We start from the raw sequence: 13,432 nt of genomic DNA on the forward strand, positions 1-13,432 counted from the left end.
ATTGAAAGAACGATACTCCTGAGCCCACAAAACTTCAAAGAAAGGCCAGAAAGAGGGCAAAGAAAATTCTAGAAAGGCACGTTCGTTTCTTCGCCACCAGTACGAAGGCCCTTCACTTGCGCACACTGCTATGATGATTTTAAAATTGGGTGTAGCAGTGGATGCACGCGTCGGTATGTAACGGGGCAACAAAAGTCGCGATGACGGGCACACCATGCAACAGCGGCTACGTCACACGGAGTCGCATGCCTGTAAATGAAGCAAACTACTAGAACTGCAGCGAGAACAAATATATATTTTAACTCTTCATGTACTTTAACTCTTCGTGTACTTCATGGACAGCGGTAACTCTTCATGTACGTAAAGCTGTCCCTGAGTAACCCTCACCAACTTTGTGCATCATGAATATTCAGGTGGATACGAGTTGAATTTACGTTTTCCCTCGTTCAGTTACCTATCCGCTTCATCGTGGGCGCTCCTTTCAACAACCAATTCAAACGCAAATATTGCATTTGAAATAAAACGAGATACAAATTTTTTGGCTCGCAGACATAAAGGTACTGTGACATCGTGTAAATATTAGGAAGCAATTATTTAAATCTTAAAGGACTGCAGGGATAACGCAAGGATAAATCAATGGTCATGGGAAGAAAATGACTTACAATTGGGGTCTCTGTTGTGCGTTGGCACTTCGTAAAGTCAGAGCGCTGCTGTCCTTGCGCCGTTCTGTCATATCGCCATTGTGACTCCGGCCCCTGAATATACACTGCTCTGGGCAGCCGCCGCCCAGGGAAAAAGCGACCGTGGACGCAATGGAGCGGCTTTAGTTGTGACCGAGGTCGAACATGGCCATCGGACTGTCGCGACCGCCGTCTGCGGGGCTGGTGACCGCCGTACATGTCGTACATGTACATGTACGACATGTACATCGTACATGTGTCCAGCGCTTAGCGGCGAGCCGCAGCGTGCCTCAGCACCGCTGCGTCCCTGGCTCCACAGCGTCCCTGGCTCCACAGAAACGTGAAAACGAAAGAAGGAAGGGAGGACGCACGGAAGAAGGGCATACTTTGCCGCATCCAGCTAAAGCACACATTTCCCCCAGTGTTGTACACGTTCCTCCAAAATAGGAACGAAAGCTCGTTCCTCGTTCCTTACCAATTTTGAAACGAGTTCCCGTTACAAGTTCCTTTATTGCGAAAGGAACGCGTTCCAGTTCCACTTCGAAAATTGGAACGTATCGTTACATTAATGTTACAATTAGGTTTTTAAATTAAAATATAGTGTCGGTTAATCCTGGGTCGAAATTAAGTGAGGCATTTAAAACTCACATCGAACTACGTATATTATACGAATATTAACACCACCGGCAGCAGATTATCTGGAGATAAAGATAATCAAAGGAAACGCGCCTAGGCGAATTTTTTCAGGGAGCACCGGACAAACTTCAGACGGCTCGAGGACATTTGGATGGCGGATATTTCGGTGCGGAAATTTGGTCGTACGGACATATCGGTGTACGGACATATCGGTGTACGGGCGTTTCGATGCACGCACATTTCAGTGAACGGACATTTCGGCGACCAAATTATCCGGTGCTTGCCTGTTTACGACAACCGTTATATTTTTATCTCCGCTTAACGTGGGTTATGGACAACAATCTGGAGCCGTCAATTTATTTTTTTGATTGATGTCATGTTCGATCTTTGCCAGGTATTTCTAGAAATTCTACACGTATATATATTTTTAATACCTCTTCCAGGGGACACCTGTTATGCAGCCGATTGAATTCTTTAGCACATGTTTTTTTTTTCATTTATGACAGGTTCTTATTTATATTTGCTTTTTTTAGCTAGGACAATTACGCGTGTTTCTGATCGCCTCTTTTGTATTTTTTTAAATTACACACCCTCAAATTACATAAATTACATGCACACTCTCAATATCCAAAAAGTAACAAACATTAGCTAGCCCGCCAGAATGAAGAAAACCTTATGAAGAGTATTACAAGGGCTGGGCTGCCTTGCTAAAATGAAATCGCGAACACTGGTCTAGGACATTGTCGGGGAGGAAAAACGGGCCTTTTGGAAAAGAGCCGCAGGTTGTAATGTCCTAATGCTGATTAAGCGCGTACCGGTTGTGCATACAAATTCCACCCATTGTGTTCGGGACAACCAACCTTCGTTTAATGTTTACAAGCCTACATTTACCACATTTTAATTCTTTGTTCTAGCGCCCCCCCCCCCCCCTCCATCCTCCCGCCTGTACTCTCGAATCTGTACCAGATTTCTTTTTCAGCCAGATTATTTTCGGTTTCCCCTGAAAATCCTTCTGGCGTGGTGAAGTTCACGGTCTCCGAAGCATAACCGCAGTGATTTTTTTATTTTCTTATTTGGAACATACTGCTAGCCTCTTAGTGGAGGCTTTTGCAGGAATTGGGTGATACATTTAGAACAATGACATAGCACACTTCACCCGCCGCGGTGGCTCAGTGGCTAAGGCGCTGCGCTGCTGAGCACGAGGTCGCGGGTTCGATTCCCGGCCGCGGCGGCCGCTTTTCTGATGTAGGCGAAAAGCAAAAATGCCCGTGTGTACGAGATTTCGGCGCACATTAAAGATCCCCAGGTGGTAAAAATTAATCCGGAGCCCTTCACTACGGCGCGCCTCATCGCCTGCGTTGCGTCGGCGCGTTAAACCCTAAAAAAAATCAATCAAACATAGCACACTTCGCGTTTAAAACAGAGAAAAAGCTTTACATTCACCATGGGCGCACGAAACCTCTATATATGTGACACAAAAAGCCACCTAAAAAGCCGCTGAGGACACAATGGCCCCTATCGTTTGCTGGCTACGCCCTTCCGCGCGTCGCGGTCATGTCGACGGCGCCCCCACTCCAGGAATCGCTCTTTCTGCGCCTTCAGTCGCCCCCATGGGAATTGACTCATCAAGTCGCGCATATCATGGACACCCCAGGTATACATCGCTTCCTCCCATTATCAGGAGCAAAAAAAAAAAATGAATAGGCTAGTGTGACGAGAGCGGCAACAGACGTCTTCAAGTTTTCGAAGTCCAGTGGGCGCAATGGTGAAGCACAAGGGACACCCCTCTCTCTCTACTTAGGGGGATGATTGCCGGCGGGGCTCAGATTTCCCCTCCCCCTAAGTAACGCCACCGGAAGTGCGATCGTTGGTTTATTAGTTTTAAGTAGAACTGACACCGAATGCAACGAAGGCGAGATTGATTGAGAGAACAATTAAAACGAAATGCACACGCGCCTAATCGACCTCGTTTTTCTGTTGTTTTTTCGCGGTAGTTTTGCGGGGGGGGGGGGGGGGGGGGGGAGGAGGAATAGACTACAAGCAGCAGCGTCTTGCACCGTTCGGTGAAGTGAAAGGAAAGCGCTTTGTTAACACTTAAAGTATTAGGGTTGTCACATGAATGTTAAAATAACGAAAAATGGTTGAACGGATCCAAATTAACGTTAATTTTTACCATCTGCTACAGAAATTGGGTTTCATGTGGCAATGTTCCGCCAGGGTTTAGCGTTCGTTTCCACGAACGGCGGCGCAATCACAAGTCTCGAACGTAAAATCATATCAAGTCACGAAATTACAATATTACAAAGCTGAAATGTTCAAAGAATGCCTGTGACATCCCCTCACTCAAAATGTCTGGGCCAAGACGTCGTGCACCAAAATGTCCGTGTACAGAAATGTCCACACCGAAACGTCCTGGACCGAAATGTCCGACACCGAAATGTCCGGATACCGTTTAGCAGTCCGTCCGTTTCGTTGGCTACGTTGTTACCGGGTTAACCTTAACCGGTCTGCTCCTGAGCGCCCGGAAGAGCGAAAGGGTGCGGAGGCACGGACATGGCGAAGGCAGGCCCGCGGAACTAATAATCCCCCTGCCGCGACGAATGCCCAAGTGCCCAGCCGGGTCCCGGTAAACCCAGTAACAACGCATACGACAGAACGGACGGACTGCTAAAACTCTCTATTCTTTCCCCGCCAGGGAACAATTCTATCGGCCAGACGCGCATTCTGGCCTCCCCAGACGATGAAGGGTGAAAAGCATTCTCGCGGCTACGCTATTCACCCGTCGAACCCCGCGTAAGCAACCAGCATGAAAGCAAGCACAAGCTGTGGCCTGCTGCGTGGTTATTCTCCTGCATTTCACTTTCGAGGAAGCACGCACGGCTGAAGGGCGGGCAAACTGACCATCTTATAGGAAGAGAAACGCAGTAGCGCTTTGCGGATTTTTGTACTCGAGCCTTGGCATCAAACCAGCCAAATCCTAGCGATGTAACGGCAGGAACGCCGTTCCTGCCGTTCCTTCAGAAACGTAACGAGTTACCGTTACAGTTCCACCGACCCTTAATGGAACGGTGGCGTTCCACCGTTCCTCCAAAAAGGAACTAGTTCCAGGAACGCCGTTCCTTGTAACGCCGTTCCGTACAACACTGATTTCCCCCAATACCCTGACCCATCGCTTTCTTCAGTTAACTTGCAGGAGTATTGACTGTCTGCCACCGCCGCTTGCACGTGGTTCTGCTTACACACACAAAGATATTTTCCCTTACCCGCCTTCACCCATCAATGGCTGGTGGTCTTCCTTTTTCTACGCTTCCAGTTTCCTTGCTTCCCTGGCCATACCGTGATGAGTCAAATCTCCTCTGCTGAGAACGACTCAGCCGGCCAATTATTCTTTGTGTGGCGACATGCCTCACACAAAGGGACACAACGCACGCCTTTAGCGTCCCGTGGGCTGAGCTTACCCTAAGGCGCCATCGCTTTTGGAGCTGCACCCCTCCGCAATTATCCTGACGCGGGCGCTTCGTTTGTGTAAGCACCAATGCGTTAGGACAGGTATTGAGTCGTGAATGCTTTTAATAGTGGCACGTCCGAAGGTTGTGCGCCTTTGTTCACAGGCGACGTACTAGGCATAACTAAAGCCCCTGTATTTATAGGGCTTCAAGCATAACAGGCAGCATGGCGCGGGCCGGAAAATTTTCAGAGAGGTGATGGGGGCTGAAGCCCGGTCAGCCCCCCTGGTTACGCCGCGTGCCTTCAGGTGACTCATCCACGTAAACCCCGGCAGAGACCTTGCGAGGAATTTTTCCCAGGCCCGTGTTGGCCGATCAACAAGGCTTGTACCGAGTGGACTAGTCGGGCTAGAGGGGCGAAACGCGCCGCGGAAGGGAGCACTTTGCTTCCAGTCTTTTTTTTTTTCTTTCGGGGGCCCCGAAAGTCGCAAGAATATCGCCGTCATTCATAATTTCCCTTGCCACGAGCCTAGTTTGCCAATTTGGTGAAAAGGAGGCACATATATGCGCGGCGCTGTGGGCCGAATATGGTTCCTTAAAAACTACGGAGTGAGGAGGGGGGGGGGGGGGTTTAGTGAAAATTTAGGGGGGGGGGGTTTGAACCCCCCCCCCCCCCCTGGCTACGCCACTGCATCGCAGCAAGAGCATGACCAACGTCTCAAGCAGGTGTTACAGCGCTTGGAAGAAGCGGGAATCAAGCTGAACCGCAAGAAATGCACGTTCTCTGCAAACCAAGTCAAGTTTCTTGGAGTCATGGTTATAATTTTTTAGCGCACGAGGAATCACCCGATCCAGAAAAGGTCTAGGCCTTGTCCAAGCTACCATAACCCCATCGGATGTCAGCGGTGTCCGAAGACTGCTGGGAATGGCGATCGCTTCATTCCTCATCTTTCGGACATCACAGCACCGATCAGGGCATTGCTTCAAAAGAGAAACTCGTGGCTTTGGGGGCCGTGCAAGCAAGCTGCTTTCGACAAGCTCAAAAGCTTGATCAGTTCAGAGGCCTGCATGGCTAAATATGACCCATCGTACCCCACGGTTGTGTCAGCTGACGCAAGCTCATACGGTCTCGGGGCCGTATTGCTTCAAGATCAACCATCGGGAGAACGACGAGCGGTTGCTTACGCCTCACGATCTCTAACGGACACTGAAAGCCGCTACAGTCAAACGGAAAAAGAAGCTTTGGCTGTGACGTGGGCTGTCGAGAGGTTCGACCAGTTTCTGAGGGACATCGCATTTCGAGTCGAAACGGATCATCTTCCTTTAGTCACGCTCCTGGGATCAGCAGAACTCGACATGATTCCTCCCAGAATCCAACGCTTGCGAATCCGTCTCATGCGCTATCAGTTCCCTGGCAAGCTGATTGCCACGGCAGACACGCTGTCAAGGGCAGGATCCTGAGCAAGGTCAACGGCGGACAGACTCCATCGAGTTATTCGTCGGTAAAGTCGTTACAGCAGCTGCCAACCTCATGTCCTCCCGCATGGATGCCTTACGCAAGCACAAAGCGGAAGACGGCATCACGGAAGACGGAAGACGGAGGCACTTGAGTTCCAGCAACCGATCGGTGTGTACGCTTTTATTGCTTCTATGGTCGCTCGTCAGCCGACGAGACACGAACCAAAGACTCGATTTCCTCACTGCCCTTGGGCGCTTTATACCCCTGTCACACGGGCACTTTCAATCGCGATTGAAGTGAATCGCGATCGAGTTTTCGAGCGGGCTCGACGTACTGCCGCTGCTACACCACAGAACAGGGAGGATTTTAGAGAAGCAAAGGTCTAGCTTTGCCTGTAGTGCCAGAAAAAGCGTAGTGGCGGCGTCGTGAACTACCCAGTACGCCCGCTTGATGGCGCTGTAAACACGGCTTTGTAAACATGGCGGATGCTTTTTGCACAGGCCGCTTGAGCTCCTTAATAACATGGCTGCCCTCGCACGGCGGCCGCCGGCTCGCTGCTCCACGGCCGGACTCGACTCTCCTCCTCCCGCGCGCGAAAGGGGCGTCGAGTCCGGCCGTGGCTGCTCCTGCTGGCTCCTGGCTGGCACGCTGGTCGCGTGTTTACTTGCGCCGCGCTAGTGAAGTGATGTTACGCCAGGTGACCAGATGGCCTCGACTGGCACAGACCACAGTGAGCAGCAAGTGAGAACAAATCGTTTATTGACATCCGCAAGTTTACAGAGGCCAGGACATCATTTCATTTCGATCGCTGCAATTGTACGTCGCTTTCGTGACAACATTTTTTTTTTGCCATAACAACTCGTTCACTTGCGCTAAGATTTCGAACGAAGGGCACAAATGAAGTATTGACGGCGACAACGGTTTCCTTTGCACCGTCTTTCTAGCGGAGTGCATAACACTCACCTTCTGTTGGAAGAATCGAATATTCTGGCCTCGACAGCTGCCTTCCGATGCGGAATTTCCCACATTTGTCATTCCACAAGCACTCAATTCCCGTGTTTTGCCAGTCCTCTCAACAACTGATGGACGCAAAAGCACATAACAGCAATAACAGTCACGAAACCGGTGCTCCGCGCACATTGAAACGGTCGGCCACAGAACAGGGAGGATTTTCGAGAAGCAAAGGTCTAGCTTTGCCTGTAGTGCCAGAAAAAGCGTAGTGGCGGCGTCGTGAACTACCCAGTACGCCCGCTTGATGGCGCTGTAAACACGGCTTTGTAAACATGGCGGATGCTTTTTGCACAGGCCGCTTGAGCTCCTTAATAACATGGCTGCCCTCGCACGGCGGCCGCCGGCTCGCTGCTCCACGGCCGGACTCGACTCTCCTCCTCCCGCGCGCGAAAGGGGCGTCGAGTCCGGCCGTGGCTGCTCCTGCTGGCTGGCACGCTGGTCGCGTGTTTACTTGCGCCGCGCTAGTGAAGTGATGTTACGCCAGGTGACCAGATGGCCTCGACTGGCACAGACCACAGTGAGCAGCAAGTGAGAACAAATCGTTTATTGACATCCGCAAGTTTACAGAGGCCAGGACATCATTTCATTTCGATCGCTGCAATTGTACGTCGCTTTCGTGACAACATTTTTTTTTTTTTGCCATAACAACTCGTTCACTTGCGCTAAGATTTCGAACGAAGGGCACAAATGAAGTATTGACGGCGACAACGGTTTCCTTTGCACCGTCTTTCTAGCGGAGTGCATAACACTCACCTTCTGTTGGAAGAATCGAATATTCTGGCCTCGACAGCTGCCTTCCGATGCGGAATTTCCCACATTTGTCATTCCACAAGCACTCAATTCCCGTGTTTTGCCAGTCCTCTCAACAACTGATGGACGCAAAAGCACATAACAGCAATAACAGTCACGAAACCGGTGCTCCGCGCACATTGAAACGGTCGGCCGTTGCAGCGGTTTCAATTTGAATTGGCGGCTTTGTGGTTGCGAATTCAGAAACGAGGTGGTGCACCAGTCAGCTGTTCGTAAAAAGTTGCGTACATTTTTGCTCAACGGATGTTTGATGCGGAACTTGTTAATAGTATTTTTAAATAACACATTGTAAGCGAAATGTGTGGGCTCTTTGAGTCACGGAATGAATGTTTTGTATTCTATACCAAAAGTAACATTTTGCCTGCGCCGTTTGGTGGGCTTGATGGTCGAAAACAGCGCTTTAGGTTGGTCACGTGGGGCGTCGATTTTTACGCCGCCTATAGGGACCGGGCAGCTGGACGGGTGGCGCCACCACTCGGCGCTCCCCTCGTTAGTGGAATGAGCCGGAGCATTGGACTACACAGCCTCCCGTTGTTTTTGTCATGTTTGCTTCGGTGCTTTGAATGTTTTGGTGGTGTTGTGAGCGTATATGTGCGGTGAAACAAAGTCTAGACAGATGTGTTGGGTTATTAGATACAGTAACGACTACGTAAACTTTTCGGACGCTTCTAAAGTTGGGTATCGGCTGCAATGGCATGAGCGCTTTTTGCAGCGATCTGCGCTTGGCTACACCCGTTCTGAGTGTGAATAAAACTACTATTAGTAGTATTATTTTCTTCTTAAATGCACTAACGGCTACGCAAACTTATTGGATGCTTGTAAGGTTGGGAATGGGCTACATTGACACGAGCGCTTTTTGCAGCGCTGTGCGCCTGGCTCCGCGCGATCTGAGTAGGAATAAAACTATTAGCAATATTATTATTCATTTCTACCACTTTAAATTATCAACACTGGTTTCAATGACTACGGTTTCCACGCCAGCCTTAGCGCTGGGACACCTCGATACGTGTGCTTTAAATAAAAAGGCACCTGCATACGAGATGGATTACCGTGTAGCCGTAGAAATGTTGCGGTAGTTTACACTTTGTCTAACCGTGAGCTTTGTGCCTTCGGTTTTGGTGAGCGACACTGTGACAGCATCGGATCCTGAAAGCCGAAGTGGAAATCCCACATTTGTGGTGGTCATTTTATCAAGAGCCAAAGTTATTCAGCAACTCAACAGCCCAAGCTACAAACCATCCACCTTCCCTCCTCCCCTTCCCGTTTTACCACCTGCATAGAATAAAGGCTGGCACCGATAGTTAAAAAATGTGGCAGCGTTAACGTCAGCCGGTGTTTTTAATGCTTAAGTATTTTTACAGAGTACCTAAAATATCGTGTAATGCCTGGGGCAGACACCAAAAACGCGCGATTAGTTGCCTCAAATATGGGTGCATCAGCCCGAGTAGCACCGACACATTTCCGACAGGCTGGACAAAGTTTAGATTTGGAGAGGGGGGCATGGAAGTTCAAAATTAAACAGCAAAATCATCTAGCCCTCCGTCTAATGATTATGATGGTTGAACGCAAAGCTTTCTTCCTGCGAAATCGAAAGGGAAATGGTCAAAGTCAAAGACGCTGCGACCAAAAGACAAAACTGCGTGCTGGTCAAATTCTACGCTCAACAAGTCAAAGTTTTAATCCAGAAGGCAACCAAGGCAACCCATACGATAGAGCTTTGCGATAAACCCTAATCGTCGTTAGACGAAGGTGTGCATGATTTTTCAAGCGTAGGTGGCAGCGTGTAAACCGACCGCAGCATTCAGTTGTGAAACTGAGTACATTTTTTCGGGCACCCTCCTGTCTTGCGTCCTTCAGGCACGCAGGAATTGGTTTTTGAAAAACCATTTACCAACTAGCCAGCAACCATTGCAATTCTTGTAAATCAATGCTTCTCCACGACAAGCAATAACGTTCTACTATCACGCGGTATTTATTCTATCAACGATTCCCGATGACTGTAGTAAGAGCATTTCTGTGAAATTAAACACGTTTCAGCCGTAGGTAATGAAGTTAAGGAAGCGTCGTCTGTTTCTGTTTTGAGGTAAATCTTAGAAGACAGCCCCCAACTTTGTCTTTCGCTTGTGCACGACGTCCACGCCGTTTCGTCATCAACTGCCCAAGGCCAGCGCCGCAGCATTCCTAGATCGGTTGCACACACCGGCTTTGTGGGACCATTTAGCTGCAATATACTCCTCGATACGCGACACTGCAAGCAGGCATCAAAAAATTGCATGAAGCAACGAACTCTCACTTCTAGCTTGACTTCCAGCTTGGCGCATTGAGCGTCGTCTGCTATTTGTAAATGCTGAGTATGGGCGTAAATCACACACATGGCGTGCCTCGTAAACGTCACATCCACGCTCAAGATTTACCGATCTGAAAAATGCACGTGGGGTTACGTACGCTTTGCAAGCCGCACCGCAGAAAAACGACGGAAAGCCATGCACAACTATGCTGCGCTGACCGCCACCGGCATTCCACTTACGAGCGGTTCGCCACGGGCGGCGCTGTTCGCTGAAGCGACGGTGGTGCCATACAACGGCCGCCCGGTCCCTATAGGGAAGACAGGGAACGTCCAAGCTTGAGAGGCCTGGCTACACGGCACGTTTCAATCGCGATTGAGAAGTTGCACGGGTTGTGCTCGTGTTCGCCAGATGGCGCTAACCATATACTTGCGGCCGGCGTCTGGTAACTTCGCGCGGTCGTAGGTATACGTAACTATGTAAATATTACCTCACGCTTATTTGGGTCAAATTATTTGACACAATTTGCGGCGTTAGTTGAAGTTGTCACCTTCTGTGCCATTGCTGAGCGGGGACGAGAGTGTCGCCGCTTTCGTTCGATCGCGCTTGGAAGCCTCGATCGCGCTTGAGAAACCAGGATTGAGTTCGAGCGGGATCGAGCTCGATCGCGATTGAAACTGCCGTGTAGCATGCGCCCGATCCGGATTGAGCTCGATCCGGATCGACTCAATCGCGATTGAAAGTGCCCGTGTGATAATAAACCTTATAACTCGGATAAATAATTCATGATCAATAGGTGTGATGCGAGTTCTAAGGTAACACACACACACACACAGAATAACAGGCTTTTTCCGCACATCAGGAAAAAAACAATTCAACAGCGTTTATTTCACACCCATGATGCCAATACTCGTGATGTAATACACCTCATAGTAAGTCACTTGACTAATTCATGAGAGTCATGCGTCATCATAAGGAATCATATTCACCATGACAAGACGAGATCTGCGAAATGATCATATCCCCAGGATCTTCAACTGAACATCGCCTCCTGACCCCGTATCCCTTCCCTTTTTTCTTTTTTTTTCCAATCTACCCGAGATAGGGCGCGTGCACGTAACGGTTGCACGTATCACGTGCAACCATAGCGGCTTCCTTTCAGTCGTCTAGCTACCCTGGGCGTCTTCCGCCGATGCAGCCGATGCCGTCTGCTGTTGGATGGAGTGCTGAGAGATACGGAGATGTTGAGACAAGCGTAGCTGTTGTGTTTGCAGTTTTCTCAAGTTACACGTAAAGTTTTGTTCGGAGCGCTCTCACAGAAAATGACGTCCCTGTACAGGAACGTCTTTTGGTTTGCAAAGGGCATGAAAGAATACAGCAGGTAACAAACCTGCCGATGGCTTTTGACAGATGTGCGTCGTGTAGTCATACCTCTACGCGGATTGGCTGCATGGAAGAAGAACGTAACTTTTTTTAGAACGAGTTCGAGCAGCGTTGCAATATCTTAAGTGGTTTCTGCGCTGTGTAACAAGTGCAGCTCTTTGGGCTTGCCCTAAGGCGTAATCTGCTCTGTCCTAAACGGGGCGTAGGAGTAAATTCCATGTGTGGAGTATGCGCGGTGACTTATGTCGCTAGCCTGCCTGTTTTTGATGCGTTTCGTGTTGCGCACCGCAATTTTCAGAAGCGGGTTTCGCTCTGCGTGTCGGTCGTTCAACCTTCCCGACTTGGACGTCGATTGCACCGGTAAAGTCTTCATGATTACTGGTGCCACCGGAACACTTGGAAAAGTCATCGCTATCCAGCTCGCGCAAAAAGGTAACACACTTTATCGTGCGTACGTACTATTTGCCTAAGTGTATGCCAAAACTTTCTTCGAACCGACAGTCCGGCGCACGGGCGTCGATGAACAATTGTGGGGAGTGTGGGACTGGAGTAAATGTACTTTTGTTGCCTCTCCTGAACAGGGGGCACAGTGCACCTTGTGTGCAGGAATGAAGAAAAGGCGGAGGCTTTGAGAAAAACAATAGTTGACATAACAGAGAACGAGGTTTGTATTGGCAACTGAATGCAATGTTCTGTTGACACAACTCCATAGCCGAACTTACTTTTACAGAGCTCTGTTGTTGTGCATATCGTCGATATGTCCCATCCTCAGACTGTCTTCAACTTTGCCAAGAAGTTTAAGCAAAACCACGGAATCTTACATGTGTTGGTAAGTGAATTGAATAAAAATATGTGTGCATGGTGGGAGGTATCTGTTAATTTAACAATGCTCATTTCTAGGTGTCCAGAATAATCGCAGGCCATGCTGATAGAAAAGCTGGTGCACCTACTTGCATTTTAACAGGGTGAGGGCTTTGTCTAGCAATTGATAATCCATCAGGTTCATTAACAGCACACAACTTGACTGCAGTGAAGAAAAGGACAACAAAACACACCAGCAGGTCTTCCCATTTTCCTAATCTTAGGCTGCTCAGTTGCGCTGTTATCGATCGAGTTCCCAATCTTGCACCAACTTGTTTGCCTGGAGGATTACGTGCGCATGCGTTGTTCATATACATTCCAGTTCAGTTACAGAACAACACGACGCGCTAGTGTATTTCCTTTGCAAGCAGGTGCTTTTTAGCACACAGGCCATTCATGATGCAAATTTTGCAGCCTTCAACGGTGCTTTTGATTTTATGCCAAGTTTATCATTGGACATTGTGTCAGATTACCTCACAAACTTTGCCCGTGACTTTGATACCCAGACGAAAATTTGAAGGGGGTTATTGAACATACACCACTTCACAAATAGGGAGGTGGGACTAAAATACAGGGGCCCATGTGTGCACGATATATTGTGCCCGCAAAAAAGCATGAAATGGTCTAAGTCAATCTGGAGTCCCCCTCCGATATGGTGTGCCTGAAACCCAGGTGTGTAGCCTTGGCAGGTCAAGACCAACTTCAGAATTTTCAAACAAAATCTCCATCGGAGAAACAGTGATTATTACAGTCTGACACTTTGCATAACTCGTTGCAGGTAAATTGTGCATCCACTGTCACGCAGGACCGGGAGATTGGGGAGGACGGTCTTGAAAGGACTTTTGCGACCAACACACTGGG

The 13,432-nt window shown here is 49.0% G+C and overlaps 1 protein-coding gene across 7 annotated transcripts in view; it reads left to right on the forward strand.

The window, feature by feature from the left end:
- The first annotated feature begins 11,524 nt into the window (after positions 1-11,524).
- Positions 11,525-13,432, forward strand: part of LOC144143056 (dehydrogenase/reductase SDR family member 12-like) — a 37,444-nt gene continuing 35,536 nt past the window's right edge. For 2 of the 7 annotated variants that reach the window (XM_077674874.1, XM_077674901.1), the window contains exons 1-5: positions 11,525-11,708; positions 12,009-12,142; positions 12,292-12,374; positions 12,423-12,539; positions 13,350-13,431. In XM_077674874.1, the coding sequence (XP_077531000.1) occupies positions 11,650-11,708; positions 12,009-12,142; positions 12,292-12,374; positions 12,423-12,539; positions 13,350-13,431 (475 nt within the window). In that variant the 5' untranslated portion in view covers positions 11,525-11,649. Of the gene's footprint in view, positions 11,740-12,008; positions 12,143-12,291; positions 12,375-12,422; positions 12,540-13,349; position 13,432 lie in introns of all 7 variants that reach the window. The other 5 variants (XM_077674881.1, XM_077674908.1, XM_077674887.1 and 2 more) reach the window with 4 other exon arrangements.

The sequence above is a fragment of the Haemaphysalis longicornis genome, unplaced genomic scaffold (assembly GCF_048455015.1).
Source record: "Haemaphysalis longicornis isolate Haplotype H1 unplaced genomic scaffold, Haemaphysalis longicornis Haplotype H1 scaffold_1, whole genome shotgun sequence".
Lineage (NCBI taxonomy): Eukaryota > Metazoa > Arthropoda > Arachnida > Ixodida > Ixodidae > Haemaphysalis > Haemaphysalis longicornis.